Source organism: Agrilus planipennis, unplaced genomic scaffold (assembly GCF_000699045.2).
Source record: "Agrilus planipennis isolate EAB-ADULT unplaced genomic scaffold, Apla_2.0 scaffold55, whole genome shotgun sequence".
NCBI classification, from domain to species: Eukaryota; Metazoa; Arthropoda; class Insecta; order Coleoptera; family Buprestidae; genus Agrilus; species Agrilus planipennis.
Window position 1 is genome coordinate 432,352 of NW_020438918.1, and position 21,859 is coordinate 454,210.

The 21,859-nt window shown below is 33.4% G+C and overlaps 1 protein-coding gene across 1 annotated transcript in view; it reads right to left on the bottom strand.

Annotated features, from left to right (window-relative positions):
* Positions 1 to 21,859, bottom strand: part of LOC108736889 — a 152,682-nt gene that overhangs the window by 93,890 nt on the left and 36,933 nt on the right. Inside the window, exon 14 of the mRNA XM_018469496.1 lies at positions 18,758 to 18,887. Coding sequence (XP_018324998.1) covers positions 18,758 to 18,887 — 130 coding nt within the window. The remainder of the gene's footprint in view (positions 1 to 18,757; positions 18,888 to 21,859) is intronic.

Below are 21,859 nucleotides of genomic sequence, written 5' to 3' on the forward strand. Positions count from 1 at the left end.
TGAAAAGGTCATGTTTTTAAAGTAATAATAATTTATTTGTAAGTTTGTTTGCCTTATATTAAAATAATTTTCTAATATGACCATTGCAAGACAGTACCTAATATCTACCTTTTTTTTTATAAAGTCTTTTTACATTACACGACGATCTATCTAAAACCATCAGGGATTTTAACTTATGTGTCTTCAACCTGTTAAAGAAGTACCTACAATGTTTACGAATAATTTTCTCATTGTGGTTTAAATATCCGATTTATAAATACCCGAGAACGAAGCTTTTAGACAACGTCTAAGCTGTAGATTGTTTGAAGAAAGAACAGTAACTGATGCTGAAAAGGATAATCCTCTGACTCTGATGCCATTCTCTTTTAAACTATCTTAAAGGCTTAGTAGTAAATTACAAATGTCTGTTTCTTTTAAGAACTTAAGGTGACATTAGAGATTTCCGGACGCCTACCTATTTGGACCGGACTTATTAACCTATTAAGGATAGTTTTTGGTTTCCGTTTTTTGTTATTTTGTTGACCTGGACCATCGAGATATCACACTTTTAACTATTTTGAGAAATTTCATAAAGATAATTTAGTGTAATTAATTAATTAATTAAATAGTTGTCTCGATTCTTTAGCAATTATTTTGGATTTTACAATATATAATAATGTTAGTAATCAACGATATGAAATTTCACACAGTTTATCAATAATGTACTATTATTTACCATTTAAATTTGCAGGCAAAAATTTACTAATACATTGTGATAAATCCAATAATCCTCCTGTTCATATTGAAGGTATTTGTTTAGAAAAAGTGAAAATACGTTTGCTTACACAGTTCAATGACTTCGTTTTCCTTGGAAAATCAATCGATTTCGAATCCAAAGAAAAAAAGGGTAGTTGGAAGGTTTCAACGTTGTAAAGCCAATTTAATCGCTACAAATATATCTAATTGAATATAAAACTGCTTAGAGGAAAACGTTTGTTACAACTTTTACATTTTAAAATACCTGTATGGATTAATGGCGACATCTAATGGTTTTAATAATTAGTTAGGCTTTTTTAAAACAACATATTTTTGAAGATTTGTTAGTAACTTCCAAGAAAAAGTAAGGGTCACAGGAAGTATCAGAAAATATTTTTTAAAAACATACAACTTTGGCTGCTTCAGAAACCATAGAAACATTCTATTGTACCTAATCTCAAGATATTCGTCTATTATTTCAAAGACAAAATGATTTTTGGTAACTTCGATGCCCTCTATCTCTTTGAGAACGAATTACAGAATTACACGTTCGGCTTGTGACAAAAAAATTTCTAATTTTGAACTCTACTTGCTTTGTTCTCACACTAAACTTCCTTTGGTTAAGAGGACTCGAGATAAATCAATTCCAAAATTGTTTCAAGATTTTTTTCCGAAGTTTGTGATAAGCCAATTAATCTCCTTAAACGATAAACATTAAAATAAAAATAGTTTTTTATCAGTGATGGAGTTACATTATCCTTAATATATAAGTATGTTTCTCTAATAAGAAGGAGCTTTCAAATGGATTGTCCGTAACATGTATTTATTGTCATAAACATAAAGGAATTACGTAGTAAATACTTTAAATGACAAGAATTTCTAGTTCGTTAGTGTTATACGATGCTTTCACGTTCAGTTCACACAATACCTGGCTATATCCCTTATCATTTACTACATTCTTTACTATAACAATGAAAACTTCGTAGGCAACAGGTCTATTACCAAGTGGCTCGAAATCAATATATTATTGTCTAACGGAGTAGATCTTCAAATGACGTTTCCGCTACAAAGAGGCGCTACAATAGTCTAAAGCATAGAGCGACATAGTCACTGAAAGCTCTCTGTTCTAGTTCTGCAAGCTAGTAAGAACAAATAAAAGGTATGCAGCAGCTAAAGAGTTATTACCTATAATATTATCTGTTAACAACAGTAATAGTACATACCAAATACCAACCTCATTTCGACATTAGAAACGCGCCTGTGCACACAATTTTCACTTTGTTACAGCGAAAGAAACTAAAAGTAAATGCGCTATAAGCGACATGGAGTGCCATGGGTCACACGTAACATCCTCTAATTTAATAAACGTGCTAAACAGGTCAGCAGCAGTAGTGGCAAAGTGTTGTTATTACTAGATAGGTAGGTACGAAGATAAAGACTGTTGTTGCTGGCTCTGGTCGATCGATATTTGCGTAAATTCGCCTGTAGGACGTTTTCAGGGCAACGTGGCTTCACGTCCTCCGTCTTTTTTGTTGAACAGATCCTGTGGAATCAGGATAGGAAACGATAAAAATGCATTGGAAAAGCAACCATTTTAGACCGAACACCGAAGCTTGCACTGCAAGCTCGCGGTGATCGAACAGACGGAGCGCATGCCCGAACACCCGGATGCGAACACTAGGGACAAGGCCAGGGCAAGCGACGAATATCTATCTCCTCCTTCTCATTCGATACTCCTGCTCCTGCCTGTCACAGTGAACTAAATAGAAAGTTCCAATATGGAACGTTATTCGGTCACCGCCGATTCCTTATACAGCGAAAGCTCTTTCGCACACAAATATCTTACCACGTCAACTTTCATTTATAGTTCATAAAGCACCCACCAACACACACACACAACAACGGACCGATTACTAAAGCGAAACTGCGAGAATAACATTTTTTTTTTATGAGAATTTTGACATCTTTAAGTACGTACGATAAAATCTCCTTCTTTTCATTTGAAGTTTTGTAACGAAAATCTATTTGCTGTTACTTACGATTAAATGATTAATATTGTCACTGAAATTTATACTCACATTTCGATTTTGAGTTTTTTTAGGTCATAGATATCTACTTGTTACTCGCCCCTAAACTATTAAAAAAATAATAATGTAAGCTAATGGACAGTAATGTTGGAATAAAGGGAAAAATCAGAGAAAAAAGTGTAAATACTCGAGCAGCAAACCAGATCATTCTTATCGATAAACACAACCATGATTAACTGTCAATAAGGTTGGTCCAATTACTCAAAATACAGAATTTGTGAATTCATCATAATATACGAAATCCTCTTTGGAAATATGTTTGATTTCAGGTCTCTCTATATCATGTTCTTAAAAAACGTACGGTAATTTTCTTTTAACAAAATACACTGGTGATGAGCAAAAGCAAGACTAAAAGAAGAGTAATATGGTCTTCGTCTTGGCCCTAGTAGATTGGTCTTACTTTTCGATAGTATTGGTCATTAGTGTTGTTCTTGTTCTAGTGAGATCAGTTCTTGTTTATACAAGACTTATTATAACAGTAACAAGTAATGTTTCAAGTGTTGCAAATTGTTGAACTTTCTGAATGGTTTTAAGTTTTTTGGACACTAAGACACATGCACCTTTTATTTAATACCACTTACGACCATATATATGTTACTCTCGAAATGTTTTGCAAATAAAATACATACAAGTATTCTTGTGAACCGTGTAGACAGTCGTCCGGTGCTCTCCTTTAGTAAACGTAGAATTTTCCGCTAGATCCTTTAAAGCTTTTGCTTTCTCGTGTAGCAATTATGATGAAACTACATTAATGTTTACAACTTAAATGATAGATTTCCGATAATACTACATATGGTTCAAGTTCGTTTCAGTGAAGGACACTTAGAAAAAAATAATTGTGATACTTTAGGGTCCACTTCTCAGTGGCTATAATTAGAATCAATAATCTCACGGTGCTGTGAAATGAAAATGAAATTTCAATGCAATTACTACTCTCGCGATAATGAGATCTTCTCAACGGCAGAATGAACGAGTGGTTCGTTAAAATGTACTGCTGCTCGATTGCGACAAAAGTTAGGAGACTGAAACTGTCTCTTTAACACAACTGCACATCAGCACATGTATACGTACGTATGTAAGGTTGGTAGGTAGCTGCATTCTGAACCAATATTAGCACGAACCCGAATGCTCCCGTGGGAACACTAGCTTCTGTTTAACTTTTCGACCCGGTGCAGTTATGCTAATATGACAATAAAACGGTTCATACTTTTTGCAAAAATTTACGCTGTTAGTGCTAACTTAAACTCTGTTTATGTTTAATTTTTTAACAGACAGTTTTTAAAGTAATAATAATTTATTTGTAAGTTTGTTTGCCTTATATTAAAATAATTTTCTAATATGACCATTGCAAGACAGTACCTAATATCTACCTTTTTTTTTATAAAGTCTTTTTACATTACACGACGATCTATCTAAAACCATCAGGGATTTTAACTTATGTGTCTTCAACCTGTTAAAGAAGTACCTACAATGTTTACGAATAATTTTCTCATTGTGGTTTAAATATCCGATTTATAAATACCCGAGAACGAAGCTTTTAGACAACGTCTAAGCTGTAGATTGTTTGAAGAAAGAACAGTAACTGATGCTGAAAAGGATAATCCTCTGACTCTGATGCCATTCTCTTTTAAACTATCTTAAAGGCTTAGTAGTAAATTACAAATGTCTGTTTCTTTTAAGAACTTAAGGTGACATTAGAGATTTCCGGACGCCTACCTATTTGGACCGGACTTATTAACCTATTAAGGATAGTTTTTGGTTTCCGTTTTTTGTTATTTTGTTGACCTGGACCATCGAGATATCACACTTTTAACTATTTTGAGAAATTTCATAAAGATAATTTAGTGTAATTAATTAATTAATTAAATAGTTGTCTCGATTCTTTAGCAATTATTTTGGATTTTACAATATATAATAATGTTAGTAATCAACGATATGAAATTTCACACAGTTTATCAATAATGTACTATTATTTACCATTTAAATTTGCAGGCAAAATTAATTATCATTAAGTTAATAATGATATTGCCAATTCTGGATGAGAAAGTTTGATTAGTAAATATACATTGATGAAACATAATTAAATTTGAAGCAAATATTGTATTAAACAACTTTGTAAATGATGGGGTAGAACACTATCTGCCATATAAGTTTAATAATATTCATCACAAAAGGTTAAATTAAAGGCACTGTTTGCATTGATTTAATTTCCTCGGCAATTACGGCACAATATTTACATTACATACATATATCCGATTTAGAAACTTTCCACCACAGTCCTTCACGCTTTTATTTACATTATTTTGGATCGTATAATCGCATGCCCGCACAGTGGCGGTTCGTGACGGAATGAAACAGGTGTTTTGTAAATGTTTACTCACCAATTTTTGAATTGATTTTACTCACTACAGATAACCTCAAATTAATGAGGAAAAGTTATTGCTGCAAAAAAAAAAACTTTTGGGTGTTTCATTCCCACCAGCCAGTAATGCTGGTGGGCGGGCAGTCCCTCCGGACTCCGCCGGAAGATACGGCGGAAGGCCCTCTTCAGCCTGCTTTCAGGAATCGTGGGAATGGGTGGGTGGTGGTTCGGGTTAGAAAGATGAGATGGACGAAATGAAGACAGAAGAGAATGAACGATTATCTGTGGAATATTACTGCCCCGGCATTTGCCTAGGTGATCCAAGGAAACCACAGAAAAACTTGGACCAAGGCAGACGGACTCGGAATCGAACCGGCGTCCTCCCGAATGCTAAGCAATGCTCTAAACCTCTAGGCCATGCCGCTCGGTGTTGTTGCTGCTGTTCATAATGAGATACTTTGAAGTTTTACAAAATTTTATACAGATATTCATCTCTCTCATTAATTTCAAGTTATCTGCAGTAGGTAAAATCAATCCATAAATTAATTCAATATTCATTTACACACCAATTTCATGTTCCTTCACAATCGAAAAATTGTCAATATAAACAAAGAATACAGCAAATAGTGACTCAAGATAATCAGCAAAAACTGATTCTGTACAAACACAGCGTCGGATGTGGATATCTACACTAAATTGTTATGCACGGTGTTACAAAAATAAGTGCCAAGCTCGCAGGAGGTGATACAGCATTATAAAACATGAAGAATTAAGTAAATGTTTGTATGTTCCAAAGTACATCGTTTCGAGAAAAAACGTGGCTGAAGATACAGGTATCGTTACACTGAATTAGCTGGTGATTACCAGTACCAGTGTAGTATTTCTTTTGTATTTTTTTTTTACCCATCATCATCATCATAAGGTCGTCAATCCTAAGACTGGTTGGATACGCACTTCCACCATTTCCTATCCTGAGCTAATCTTAGCATTTTCCTAAAACTAGAACAACCCTAATCCATAACCCACATCCTTAACTATTTGCGAACACTAATCTAATCTAAGTCTACCTCTACTCCTCTTAACTCCTATTTCTTCCTCTAATATGTCTCTGACTAGACCTTCATGCCTGAGAAGGTGTCCTACTTACCTATCTCGCTTATTTTTTATTGACTTCTACAGAGTCCTCTATTCTTTTGTTCTTTCTAATACCTCTTCATGTCTAACATTTTTTTAACCACGGTATTTTTAGGTATGGTTACGACCACGTCCCGTTTATAATCCTCTGGGACTTTCCCCGTTTCGGAAATGTAATTAACTAGCTTAAACATACGATTTTTATCCTCTTGTCCTGCATGTTTTAGAATTTACCCCTGTATCCCATCTACATCTGGAGCTTTATTATTCCTCAAGTTTTTTAATGCTTCTCTTATTATGGGATAACCTAGCTCATCTTTCTCCACACCATCTTCTTTCTGTAATATATTTCTTAACTCATGGCCTGCGCATAGGTTCTATAAATATTCTTCCCACCTATCTTCCTTTTCCTCATTTTCTATAAACATGACCCCTGCCTAGTTTCTTATATTATTACTACTGTACCCTACATCTCTAAAATTCTTTTTAATTATATTATCAGCCTCATCGGTTTTACCTACTTCAAACTTTTCTTCTACTTCTTTACACCTCCTATCAATCTACTTTATAACCTTATACCTTTTCTGCCTTTCTTCGTTTGTTCTGTTTTTGTATTTCCACCTTTCTTCTATTAATCCTACAATCAGTAGCTGCTAACTTTAGGCACGTTTTAATGCAGTTCGATTCTGTCTCTATGTCTCTGTCATTCGTTTCTCCCGCTGCCTTTACTATTTCGTCTGTCCTTATACCTAGCCTATCACGCGTTTCGTTATATTTTAGCTTTTCTAAGTCAAGGCATTTGCTATCATCCCTCTTTTTCAGAATTTTCAAATTTTACTCATGTGTTATTTATGTCTTAGATTAAATAAAGTGTGATTCAGGGTGTTTATATGTTAATAGTCAACCTTTAAAATCTTAAACGTTCAATTATCGGTAATGTTTACATTCTCCATCCATGTAGCTGCAAGGTTTGAGAAGTTATTATATTACATTGAAATAATTTACATTATCATTACATAATATCATGTTAAGATATCAAATAAATAAATTATTTTATATTCATGTAGGGTTCATTTTCTGGTGATCAGAAAAAGGTACTTTTTACACAAACAAAAAAATCGAACGAAGAAGCAGTCATGGGTGCAGTTATGTGCCATCAGATTTATTTCAAATTTTCTTGGGATCCTTTCTAACTCTTACAGTGTCTAGTCGTCTATATAGTGTACTTCCACTTCAGTTCGGTTGATGTTCAGTTCAGTTAACACCAATGTCTCTTGTGCACCGAATGGTGTTTTCATGTTGTGCTGGCGATTAAATTGGCAGAAATGGATTACGCGCCGACTGCTGTGAAGCCTAGGTACGTTGAATATGTACTACTTAAATCGGAAACAGATGGTGCTGAATTCTAAACGTGGAAACGGTAAGCAAGGAGCAAACGTCTTCTCGCTTCTCTTGAATATCATTTCCCTAATGATTCAAATGTCATTACGCTTAAATACTCAGCCTTCTAATGATGGTTATTTTAAGTGCTAGTCGTAGTAATGGCGAAAAGGTATTTCCAAATATTTAACATGATGAGACTTGCCATGGCTAAATGATGTAATACAGGTTCGGAAGCATTAGAGTAATATCTCCTTAAAAATTGCCGAAAAACTTTATTTTTTGTTAGCTAGTAGGTACTTGAAGGACACTGGTTTTAGATCGCCCGTTTTCTCTAATATTTTTGATTTATTTAGGAAATGTAGGAAAATCTTTTAGTTCTTTTCTGTCTACGTTTTGTCCGTCCTGTTGTTGCCTAATTAACTTCCGCACATTCTCACAATTTCTAAAGGAAGACCGAAAGAGGCCTTGAATAAGATACTAAGTTAGGTATTCTAATAGAAAAAGTCAGTAGCCATATTTCTATATATTTTAAAGCCTGTGCTTTGTAATATACCGTATACAGATACATATATCCCTTTTCTGTAATAAAAGCGCAGATTTAAAGAGACTTGGGAATACCACGTATCGGATCTAAAGTGAATGTAATGACCCTGTCATAATCAAATAATCCAAAATCACCTAACCGAGCACAGTTCTCTTGGATAAGACGGTGCAAAGTGTGCACCTAATCAAATTCCCTTGACCACTAGAGAGTGAAAACTGCATCAAAGAGATCTAAAAGTCTTACAGGTGTAACGATCTCTTGGTAACTGTGAAAATGATGATATGGGTGATAGCCCATGAGAACAGTGGTTCTAAACTCAAAGGATATGTAAAAAACGTACTTAATAAAAGCACGTTTGTTTCTATTTCAATTATCTTTAAGGAAATAATTCACAAAAGTACTCCGTTTATTCTAAGCTTAAACAGAAATCAAGATCCTTCCTGATGATGTAGCTTTAGAAGTAAAAACAATACTGATGAATATTACTTAGTTTTTACTTGATTTGCACCAAGAACTAGACATGTAATTATAATATGACAAAACGCTACCTACTTTGGCAAAAAAATAAAGAAAGTGGACCTTATTATCAATTGTTTCTTCAAATATAAAGGAACTCACATGTCACGTCCTTCGGGAATTCAATTAAGTACAAGGAGGTCAACATTGAACAGCATCTCGATGCCTATTTTAGTTTAGTCTCGATAATGTACAATCGTACCAACCGCAATAATTGTTTTAATTAAATCCAATTTTCTGCTGTGCCCTTGGTTTTTCCCTGACGATCTTTTCTTTAGAAAATAAATGAACTAAATATAAAGCTCTATCGCAAGAAAACCGCAAGGTCGATTCGTTTTTAACAAAAGGAAATCACTTCTTTGTTAATTTATAGAAATTATAGGATTTCGAAAAGGATTGTTAAAGTGCATGTCTGGAGCACGGTTGTGAAATGTGGACGGTGGGGGGTGTATTATTAGGAGGATGGTGAAGACACCGTGGATACAAAAGTATAGAAATGAGGATGTATTAGAAGAACTGGGAGAATAAAGGGCAGACTTACAACCGATTCACACACACATATAACATTGGTACAACACAATTTTTAGTTTGTGAAGCATTGATATTCTTCGAGGTAATTAATAAATAGTTCTTGGGAAGTCAACCCCTCAACAAAATATTATCGTTACACATATTAGTAAAAATAAAACAAATCAAGTAAGTAATTAAGCAGAACTCATGCTGTCTATTCAACGTTATCATCATCAAGAAAGACAATAACTTGAAGTGCTGATTTTTTAAATCATCTGATAACGTTTGGAATTAATTTTGTTTTTTTTTCCAGAGGGGCATTTTTTCCGGGGGCTTCTTTCCTAGATCCGTAACTGACACAGCCCTATTAATAAGTAAGTTAATCATTCCAGAATTCTATCTCATTTGCTCGTCATTCACAAGGGAAAACGAAAGCAAGCGAAATCTTAGTTCTTAAATTAAATTGCCTGCAATATATACACGTACTTTAACAGACTTTGTTAGAAGGTGTATCTTAAAAGGTCCAAATTGAGTTTGTTTAGTTTACTCATAAATCACTTGGAGAGGCGCAACTTCGTTTGCGTTGTTATCAGACAAAATTCCTTAAACGCAATTAGTTTAAGAATTTCTTTTATTTTTTTTTTTTAAAGCTAAAGGGATTTTCAAAATCGCCTTCTTTTAATCACTTCGTCGTTTCGCGCTTTCGAGCAAAAAGGCAAGAGAGCCATGAAGACATTATAAAGGAAACGGAAAAGACAACGAGCAGATTTATCACAAGGGTAATGCAAAATCAATCAAATTGTCTTTCACTAATGGTTTTCGTTTATAATTTAGCAGTTCCTTAATAATAAAGAAGTAAATGATTGATGCATATAAATTGACCTTTCCAATCTAAAAATGCTGATTAAGTATTTATGTTTGGGAAGGACGTAATTAAGCTAAATATGCAATGAACCACAGATCCACTACAGTAAATATTTAATGTAAATACTCTATGAAAATTTTTGTATTCTTATGACGATGACGCCCAGTACAGTTATCAATGCGTGAGCCGTGTGACCGATTGTTCCGCAATGCTTTTAAAGGATGTATATGGTACCACCATGTACAGAGGAAGGTTCTTATTCCGACAGTTTTCGAATTTTTGTACTCCCTGTGCCTTATAGGTTTCTAAATATTGAAAAACGAAATGTGTACTGGGACACATAGTAGAAATGGAACTTCAACGGACAGGTTGAAAAACGAATGGCAACAAAATTTTTACTTCAAGTTTTACGGGCAGATTGTTAATGTACTTATCCAATTTGAAAACATGCCCGCAAAATTTCCAAGTAAAAATTTTGTTGCGATTCGTTTTTCCACTTGTCCGTTGAAGTTTCACTTCTACTATGTGTCCCAGCATACATTTCGTTTTTACAGGTTTATTGCAAATTATGATTTGGTTTTTATGCAGACCGCAAATAGAAGCAATGATGCCCAGCCACGTGTAGAGCAGAGGTAAGAAAATAACAGCTGAGCACAGCACACGCCACCGGGACTCTAGCGGACTCCCCGCTCTCCGCGCGGCTGCGCATTATTTTCCAAGTAATACAGCCGTTGCCCTCTTTCTGCCGCCGCCAGCCTTTCTCTCCCTCTGCCGCTGCCGTCTCTCTCCAAGCGATATACCGTCTACCCCCTCCAAGCGGCCGTAACGCTTTTTCGTGACAGAAAAAATTTTAATACCCCGTCGTCTATATAGAAGTTTCACTTCGAAAAACAGAAATAACACAGTAATATTATAGTTTGATGGTCGGGGGCTTTATAATGATCAAGGTAAACAAGATAGGATCAACTTTGCGTTAGACGGNGATTTCAAGTCTCTATCTTAATATTAATTAATAGTTATACTTTTAGCTAGAAAAATATATTATAAAAAAAGTACACTAAAATTTCTTTCCAAGTAGGTTAAGCAATCCATATACATTAAAAATAGATCGATCTAGATGTAAAACTATTTTATCAAGTAATTATTTTTAAAAGTAATCGGATTCTGCAGATCTCTATGTAATTTTCACACATTTGAATGCACTAACACGTTTTTATGTAAAAGGACGTACTGTCAATATACTTTAGATTTTCGTTCTTCAATTAGGATTTAAAATCCATCACTCTCCACATTTAATGTTATTATTACTCCATCAAATGCGTTATGCTGGTCTTGATTTAAACATATATGTAAATTGGTATTCTGGTCGTGTTCGGTGGTTTTCCGTATCCCATGCATGAACGGTTTGCCTTTTTTCCAGTTTTTCGCAAAATATCCGCATGATGTGCGATTTATGTTCAATTTTGTGTTTCAGTTATTACTGCAGCGTCCTGCTTTATTCATTCGTTACACATTAACAGTGCATATACACATATACATATATATTTACCTACGTATCTGACGACGCTTCAAACATTTTCAAATTGCCGTCGCGGCGCGGCTTCCTGATACAATTTGCATAGTAAATACGTAAGCGCGCGTGCTGGGAATGCGTTAGAAATGGTCCGGACCAACGACGTTTGAAGAACACAAGCGACGCAAAAGTAGCGGAAAGATCTTCCAGAACGCTGCTCCTGAATTGGCCATTCAATTTACCTTGGAGGCGATCTTTCAGGTGCATCAGTAACATGTATGAATCACCTCTAGTCAGTCGCAGTTTTTGAATATCTATACATACGTGTGTACACACCGTATCGTCGACATGTCTATATTTATAGCCGCAAGGAAAAAGGGGCGTATCATTAGCCTCACACACAGAAATAATCGTTTTCCTATTTCATGATTTATCGGTATTGGTATGGTATTTATGAAGAAATAAAGAGGTGTTAAAAAAAATAAGAGAAATGGGGATTCTGTGGACCCGAGTCAAAAAATTGGGACTCATTTTGTCCTCATTTGATCTCAATAGAATTTTTAGGGATATTTCAAACTACAAGACTCAAAAGTCTCATTTTATCCGCGGTTTTCCCGTATCAGGACAAAATGAGACTTTTGAGGAGTAAAGATTATTTAGGAAACCTCATTTTGTCTTCAAAAAGTCTCATTCTTTTCTTGTTGAGGTTAAATTGAGGACTATTGCCATAGGATTGCAGACATTGAGAATAAAATGAGACTTTTTAGAATCCAATGTGATGAGTCTTATGAAAACTTATTGAGGTATCTGAGATTAAAAACGTCTAAATGAGGAAAAAATGAGTCTAAATAGTTCATTTGAGGATAAAATGAGTCTCAATTTTTCGACTCGGGGAAGTCAATAAAGAATAGGTTGGTAGGACACCTTCTCAGGCATGAAGGACTAGTCAGAGACATATTAGAAGCAGAAAGTGGAGTCAAAAGAAATAGAAGTAGACCTAGATTGATTACAGTTCACAAATAGTTAGGAATGTGGGATGTTCTACTTTTAGGGAAATGCGAAGATTAGTTCAGGGTAGGAAAGAGTAGAGGCACGTGTCCAACCAGTCTTCGGACTGACGATCTAATGATGATTTATAACAGATAGAAATTTTGTTAGGTATAGGAATCGTCGAAAATCGACCATACAAATTTTAACACATATGAATAATGACACAACCAAATTCACTCTCGTTAATGACAAGTTACCAGCATATGGAAAATTATATATTTATACACTTATAATGATATAACAATAATTACCACACAGTTTTTTTTATTCTTGCTATCTATATATTTTCTTATCCTTATCATTCAATTCGAGGGTTGAAAAACAATAATAAGTAGTGGTGAACAAAATTGATCTTGGTCATGCATTTTCTCAAGACGAAGACCAAGACTGTCATATTATACTAGCAAGATGAAGACCAAGACTGGGCGAACAACATCAAGACCAAGATAGAAGATGCAAGACCAAGACGAAATACTAAACTTCAGTCGATTTATGAGTAAAACTATTTAGAGCAACTTTAATTTTTTTCTTGGAACAAAACATTCTTTGAATTTGAAATTTGATTTTTTTTTACTATTATTAACGATGATAATCTCTCCGTAGGTACCAACATAATAATAAACCATCTATAACGAGGAAAAGATCTTTGAACAACTGATGATCAAACAGACTTTGAAACATGCTTGAAAATGCTCTAAGAAAATGAGATACCTACAGAATATTATTTGAAACGTTGCAAGTGTTATTAACCAAACTATCATTGTAGTCATATGTAGCCGTCAGTCTAAATAAAGACTGATTGGACACGCACGTCTGCTTCTTCATATTCTAAGCTAATCTTCTTATTTCCTTATTTTAACGTGTCCACATTGTTAACTATTTCCAAACAGTAATGTAGGTTTTCTTCGACTATACCAAAATATAACTTATACTGAATTAGATCCGAGTGGTTTTCAGTGGAGTACTGAATTCAACTATAACCTACTAATTACTAATACGGTTAATTTGTGGCAGAGAAATTTATCTAGGTAAAAAATGCTGACAGTATGTATTGGTATGTTTCTCTAATTAGAATATTTGAAGTGCTATGTAGAAAGGATAAAATGATTTGCGTCTAGGGGTAAGTTACTACTTGTATGCTCCAAGAGTTTAGTTTAGCTTATACCTAATGGGAAATGTTTCGCTGATTGCCATATGTAATGTGAAGTGTATCAAGAGATTAGCTTAGATAGAATTGCTATGATTAAAATCTAAGTATTATGTACCATCTGTCCTTTGGACTGAATCAAGCAGTATCATATGGATTACCAGGCAAAATAGTATATCGACGGTTAAATCTAAGGAGAAAGTGTACAAGAAATATTTACGAAGTTAAACTACCTCTAGGGATAATAAGTTTGTAAAATATTTAAATAAATGGTACTGGATCGTATTAAGTAAAAGGAATAATAAGAGAAATGTAAAAGAAGATAATTGTGTCGCTACTACCGATCACATCAATCATTTACCTTACTTAAATGTACTTCATACGAACTTTTAAAGAGGAAAAACTCCTAACAAAAATAACCAAATGTATCTTTCTCTGCTTTTTTCTGCAAAATCACATACTTAATTTACCATAAAATACTTTTATTGATCATGATTAGCGCTGATGTACGTTCACTCTCAGAAATAGATAAAAAATTAAAGCACATTGTGGTCGTGTAGCATGATTGCTACGAAACGAATTTCACTATGTCGTCTTTCAGTGAATGCTACAACGCGATATGGATGCTTTACAGTAGTAACAACGCGTTCTAACCTGTTTTGTTGTTCAATGAGCAATGAGTCTTTGAGAATAATATATCTAAAAATAACTGATAAATTATTTACGTATAAATACTTAAAACATGCAAAATTTTTATCAAATAAACAATCCCTTTTCATTTTTGGTTGCCTCTAGTAACAAGAACTGAGATGAAAATCTGATGTATACTGGTTCATTCGTAATACGAAATGTTATGCGAATTCTAATGAGAATTCCTATTTTTGAAAGATCTATTGAAAAGAACTGTATAAAAATGTTGTATTTTCACAATTCTCTGGCATGGTGCACTACGTGCGTCATTTTGACGTGAATGTATGTAATGCAACCTCGTTAGCTGATAGACCTGACATTTCTTCGAGTGCAATTAAGTTTCATTACAAAAAATGGGAAATGGTAAAGGAATGGGAACAAGTTTATTGTGACGAACAAATGAAGAATGGCTCACAGAGCGTAAGAAATCAGTGAAACGTGTCCTAACTAGGCAGAAACTTTGTCAGCGAGTCTTTATTCATTAAAAACAATATTTATAGGTCAAGTTCGCCTAATTTTGACAATCACTTGATGATCCTGTTAGAAATGGAGACAAAAAAAATGAAGAATATATTGCTTTTTTGTATCCATGAAGTTACCAAATTTATACAATCTATAAAGTACAATGAAAATTTATGAATCTATTCGAAACGAGAAGTAAGTATATTATTTTATTGAAATTAACATTCCGAATGCAGATAAGATGCGAGATTTCTGAATTACGAATCTGTTGGAGTCAATCCAAAGTCAATATATTTGAAATGTACCTACATTGAATCCAGATTGCTCAATAACATATGTCATCGCCAGTTTGGAAATTGGATGCCGAAAGAAGATAAAAATGGAAAAAGAGCAACCGAATGCAACTCGCAGTGGCGTGTCCCAAGAGGAACGTAAAAAAGGAAACGTGTCATTTTCATTATCTAATACAATACAGAAAACAACATATATAGTAACCTATGGATTTATTTCTGGAATCCTCAGAAATAATTTGAAATTTTTATTTGTTTCCTTCAATAAAGTTTTTAATTTTAATCGGTCATTACATGTACTACACAAATTTCATACGTATTTTATACCTAATTAAAATGCTAAAATAAAGTGTAACGCCTATATAAAAATAAATTATATAGCATGTACATGAAACAAACACAATATTTTCTTCTATGCGCCCAACCGAAAGCACAAAAGGACCGTAAGCTTTTTGTCGCTATTCGCTGATTTAGATTTTCTCTGATTTTGATTTGATTATAAGGCAATAATGAAAAACACAAGCCAAATAAAGCTACATTATCTGAATGAATTTTATCATTACTTAATGAGCACGCTGTTAGTTGTTCTTTATACTGTATAACAAAATTTAGTTTCTAGATAATTCACAAAAAAATAATTCAATATAAAGATACTATTGTCTGGAAATGATTTCTTAATACTCATATTTTATCAACGCCTGTTTTATTATCCAAACACTGTAAAGAATAAGGCATAATAATTTCTCTTATTTTCCAGCGAGGCTCGTTCTAAATAGCCACCGATGGGACACATCATTTATTTATTTTTGAACAATCTCTAATTTAATGTCCCAAACTCCTTACTATTCTTTTCCTCTTTGGGAAATGCAGTGACACACAAGAAATGTTATGATAACTATACTATTGTACTTTTTAATCAATCAGTTATTCATCAATTGAAAATTGACAATAACGAGAAGTTAATTCAAGTAGAACAGTTATTTTTATGAATCCATAAGTATGTTTCTAATTTCAGCGACGTATTGGTTTGATGGATGAGTGAAATAAATGTTTTTTAGGCAAACCCGTTTGATTGTTGACTTTTGCCAATGCGATGGTCGATTTGGAATTGTAATTACCAAAGTCTAATTTGATTGATTTTAACGAAATTATCGTTTTTAATGTTCCCCATTTACGTATGATGAGAGATTCGAATTGGCTTCGGATGTGGATTCAACGGCAGACGTATCCACCAGGCAAGCAATCGATTGGTCCGTAATTTGATTTAAAAAGACATTAGCAAACAAATGGAATTTCTTGTTGGGAGGAGTAAAAAAGTAAAAAATACCGCACCGCGTATTGCTAGAAGAAGTGATTAAAAATGCAATTATTTTTAAGAACTAAAGGGACTTTAATCAATAGCCTAGAACAGGATACGAATATACGACAACAGAAAAAGTAATTAAAAACTTCTCTATATAATTCTCTTGCAATCGCAAACTATTGCGGTATTCAAGTAAAAGTCTCAACGAGATCAATTGGAGTACAAAAATATTAGCCATTTGCTAATTAAGTATTAGTTATCCTAAGAATTTAAGATTGTTTGGTATGACGTACTTGTTTATTGCTAGTTAATGTTGGTATTTATTTCAGGTTATTTTCTAAAGATTACTTCTTTTTTTTATATACCAACAGAAACAGTAAACAATTTAACAAACATTATGTTACGAGCTTGAAAAGTTTTACTGTAGATACACTTTTGAAGTTATTTAGCTTTGAAAAGTAAGTTAGAACGACTGAAAGTGTTATATTATGTAAATTTTTCAATATTGGTAAAGCTGATATACTTGGCATTATCGATTTTTCGCCCTCTTAAGACTCTATAAAGAAGGTAAATTTTATCAAAATTGTTTGAGCAGTTTTCGAGAAAACAATTTTCATCATCATAACGTCAGTCCTAAGACTGGTTGGACACGCACCTCCGCTCTTTCCTATCCTGAGCTAATCTTCGCATTTCTCTAAAACTAGAACATCACACATCCTTAACTATTTGCGAATAGAAATCTAGGTCTTCCTCCGTTCCTGTTATCTCCTGTTTCTACTTCTAATATGTCTCTGACTAGTCCTTCATGTCTTAGAAGGTGTCCTACAAAACCTACCTCGCCTATTTTTTATTGACTTTCATAGAGTTCCCTTTTTACCTATTCTTTCTAATACCTCTTCATTTCTAACCATCTCTATCCAAGGTATGACTTATCTGACTTCCTAGGTACCTAAAATCAGCCACTTCTAATCTTTCGTCGCCTATCTTTATATTCGCTCTTTCCCTACATTTTCTTCCCTTGCATACCAATAAGTATTTTTGTATTTATTTATTTTCATACAATACTATTTTGTCATTACCCCTTCCATTTTATTTAAAGCTATCTCTAACTCCTCCTTGCTGGATGTTAATACTGCTATATCATCTGCAAATCTAAGCATATTAATCTTCTGCCCCTGAATATCTATTCCTACAGTTTTACTCCCATTAAGGTCTTTAATGTAATTATAAAAAAATTATTTCTCGTATAATAGTACTATAGTGGCTAATTGTAAAAATTTACGGTATTTTGTAATGTCCTTGTGAGGAGTATTTAATTCCTAAAAACTTTACAGTTGACAGTAGTTTATCGAAAGTGTCCCAGTGTGAATAAGGTTTTCACGGTAGTTACTAAAAGAGCTTCGATATTTGGGATTGCTAGCCGGAAATCGAGCTGGAATATCGAATCGTTTGCGAATGGTCATGATATTTTCATGAAACCAATGAGTTATGAGTTCTACATAGCTGTCGACCTCCAATAGTTTCGGCAAAGCACTAGTCAAGAACGTAATTTTTATTTCAACAATCTTAAACATTATTGAAACTGTTGATAATGGTCTAGTATAGATCGAAACAATTATTGTCGATTAAATATGTAAATTTCTAGTTGGCTTTAATTTCTATTATCATACGTCAGATACGTTACTGTTTAGTAACAAAATATATATCAAGTTATTGGTAGTACAACGCCATCTCTTGATATTTATCGCTACCTTCAGTATTTTAAATTTTCAATATTCTTATAGGAGGTGCACATAAAAGCGTGTAAACCAAATGTTGTTTTAGAAAATCAACCTATGTTAACCATGAACTATTAGATACTATTAATAATCATGCCTATAGATTATTTTGACGTCGAAATGACGTCTTGTGTTACTTAAACTCATGTAGATATGACACAAATCAGATCACAACGCAATTCGTCCATTAGCCAAAAGCAAAAGTAAATCTTTGCATAAACTTGAATAATCAACTGTCTATTTTGTGGTTTAAATCCCCATTGCCTTATTCGCTAGATCTGTTTACGTAAATTTTTCAAAACTATTTGACAACAGTATAGGTCCACTTATGATGCGTAGATGTACACCTCAGATCAATTAAAAAAGAAAAAATAATTATTGTACTTACCTCCGACGACGTTAGGTAGCATAGCCGCGAGTCGGCACTTTCTATCGAGGCCTGCTGGACAATGCCGTATCTGGACTCGCGATCGCTCATGTAATCCGATCGTAAGCTGTCCTGTCTGTCGAACAGACTTCTGAAAAGATCAACAAAAATATCAGTTACTCACTTAGAGCAATTTTCTCCTAATCCTCTTTCGATAATCGCATCAGCAAAAGTTACCTATGTATTAGAAAACGCATGTTTGAAATGTACGGACTTCTTTAGACTGAAATTTTTGTTTGAGCTTTTATTTTTCTAAAGAATTAAAGAATGAAATTCTAACAGGATCGGTATTGACTATATCTGCTATAATTGACATTTTCATAATTTATAAGGACATATCATGGTCCTGACTTATGACTGACTGGCTATTATTATGACAATTCAGTGATACTTCGGGACATATTTTTTGGAAACAAAGAGTGTAGCAATGATAACTGTATGCTGTATACGTACACCAGGTGAACAGGGAATGTGGCTCAACCCCAATAGGTATAAATCTTTCTTTTATTTTTTAAGATAAAATTTGAAATTTGGGAACAACATCTACTTTGGACTTTCACCACAAATTAAAAAGTGAGGGATGAGGGGGGGATATATACTAAATATTCATCTCTATATGTGATTCAATTATTTCCGCCTCAAGTACGAAAGTGGCTTCTAGAATAACTATGATATTTAATAATATAATAGACAGAAATAATTCATCTGTTTCCTTACTAATTGTTGCCCAAATTTACAGTTCATTACATTAACTAGGTACAATTAAAGTCGCGTTTTTGTAACATAATCATGAAAAGATTATTTATGGGCACATTTGTAAATGCTCAAAGGTGCTTATTTTGTGAAGGCGGAATTAATATTATATATCGCTTTCATCCTTTGTCAAGGAATCCCAGAAAATGTTGGGTGCCTACACCAACTAGGACCAAGTGTGTTGGTGTATTCTTTAATAAATGATGTCATACACCTATTTGAAATATTCTAAGAAACCTTTTAATAGTGGTCAATATTCAATATCAATGTGAAAACTCATTTCAGTTTTATTTACTACAAATTATCGCAAATTAATAACAAAAAATTGTTGCTGCTGATAAAGATGCGAATAAAATTAAATGAATTTTCACATTGATATGAATATTGACAACTATTAAAAACTTTCTTAAAGTATTTAATGTGACATTAATAGATAAATATTAGTTCCACGAATCAGTGACCTAATGAGTGTGTTTCGTCGTTGTTGCTGCAGTCACCTCTCGTTGCTTAGTGTTCGTGGGTTCGTTTCCCGGCGAGTGTGTAATAGCAGCATCAATTTTTTTTCATCAATTTAATTAATTAAATGAATTTCCACATTGTTGTTACATACCTATTTACTTTTATACTTACACATAAGTAAGTACGTGCAGTTATTGGTAAAGTGTCATGCAAAATTATAATGTGATAAACTTTTCCCAAACAACAAAAGGTATTAATGGGCCTTGATGTACATTTTTAATTCGAGTTTATGATCGGAGCAGAATAGTTGTTATACTTTATGGTTGTTTTATTCTTCATAAACCTTAAGTAAGAGAAATGTTCTTTTTACGTCCTCTTTTATTCAAAATAAATTTAATTTCTGCAGCTTTTATGTTTCTATCATAAACTCTACCATGACGTTGTAATAACCGAGTAAAATATGTAAATTTAAAACAAAAAAATCGCATAAACTGCCAGTGACGCAGGTTTACACCTTTTTGTATATGTTCTACTTTAATATCAATTTAGTTTACCGCAAATTTAATATAAAAACACAAGGAATCTTTTTATGAACATTAGGGTACAAAAAAAAATAATACCTGCTTCTTTTATCGCTTTCACAATAATATGTATGTATTAGTTTGTTATTATTTATAAATTCCTCTTAAAGTAGGAGTATTCTGGCATCATAGTAATAGCTAATAGAGTGGATTTCGGGTATAACGACGACGAAGTGATCACTGTAATTTAGTCGTTATTTCCGGAAGTCGCTACAAATAAAGGCAAACACATACAGACACGTATGTATAGTTTTCATCAACAGTAAATGTGCATTTAGGAGTCATACTTCTTCGAAAGTTTACTAAACACAGTTGCTACTCAGAATATCACTTTGTAACTGAACCGTTTTAACATACACGCTATAAACAAATGGTAAATATACCACGCTCGTGACCATCTGTGTAAAAAAGCTCTTTGTGTTTTTGGCGGCCAACTCCAGTTGCTACATCCGCGTGGGATTACTAGGGATTTGTTACAAATGATTCATTAAAAACAGTAGCTACACCCGAATTTTGCGTTATATCCGAAGTCGCTATAGCCACATGAGTTTTGTACTGAAGTATGCTTTAAATTCAAGGGACTTAACGTAAGATTTAACGCTGCTATAGCAAAATGGTCACTATAACCAAGCTCGTAATAAATGAAATTCACTGTAGATTTTCATTCCAGATATATACAGAAATTGTTGGTTTTTTTGCGCCATCGCATTGAAAATTATACAAAATCGGCTAAAAATTTAGACCCGAATCAGGACAGCATCAGTTTTAGTGTTACTTTAAATATAATATTTAGGTTTTACCCAAAAAGCTTTTTTTAAGAAAACGTCGCAATATATTTTTGTGAAGTAAGTGTCTACCTTATTTCGTTATAGAGTGAATACTGATCATTGTGCATTATGCCAGCAGTCAAGAAATATAACAAAACATGGTAGGTACATAAAACAAAAGAAAGGAGGGTTAATAAGGTAGCTTTTCCACTTCCATTAAATTTTCATGGGACAATTATTTTCAGTTTATGACAGTCTCTAGAACTGAAACATACTACATTGTACAGGAATACATATACACGTATACTTGAATAAAATATCATATGAATGATATCGTAATGAGCATTCAATCAATTTCAGTTTTAATAAACCATGAATGAAACTAAAGAATTAAGTGATTTTTGTAGTTGGCCGAAAGAATTGTCGAGTTTTGTTGAAACATATTTCTTGAAAATAAAAAAAAAACAAAATTATTTTCCTGAAGCATGTAAATTAAAAATATT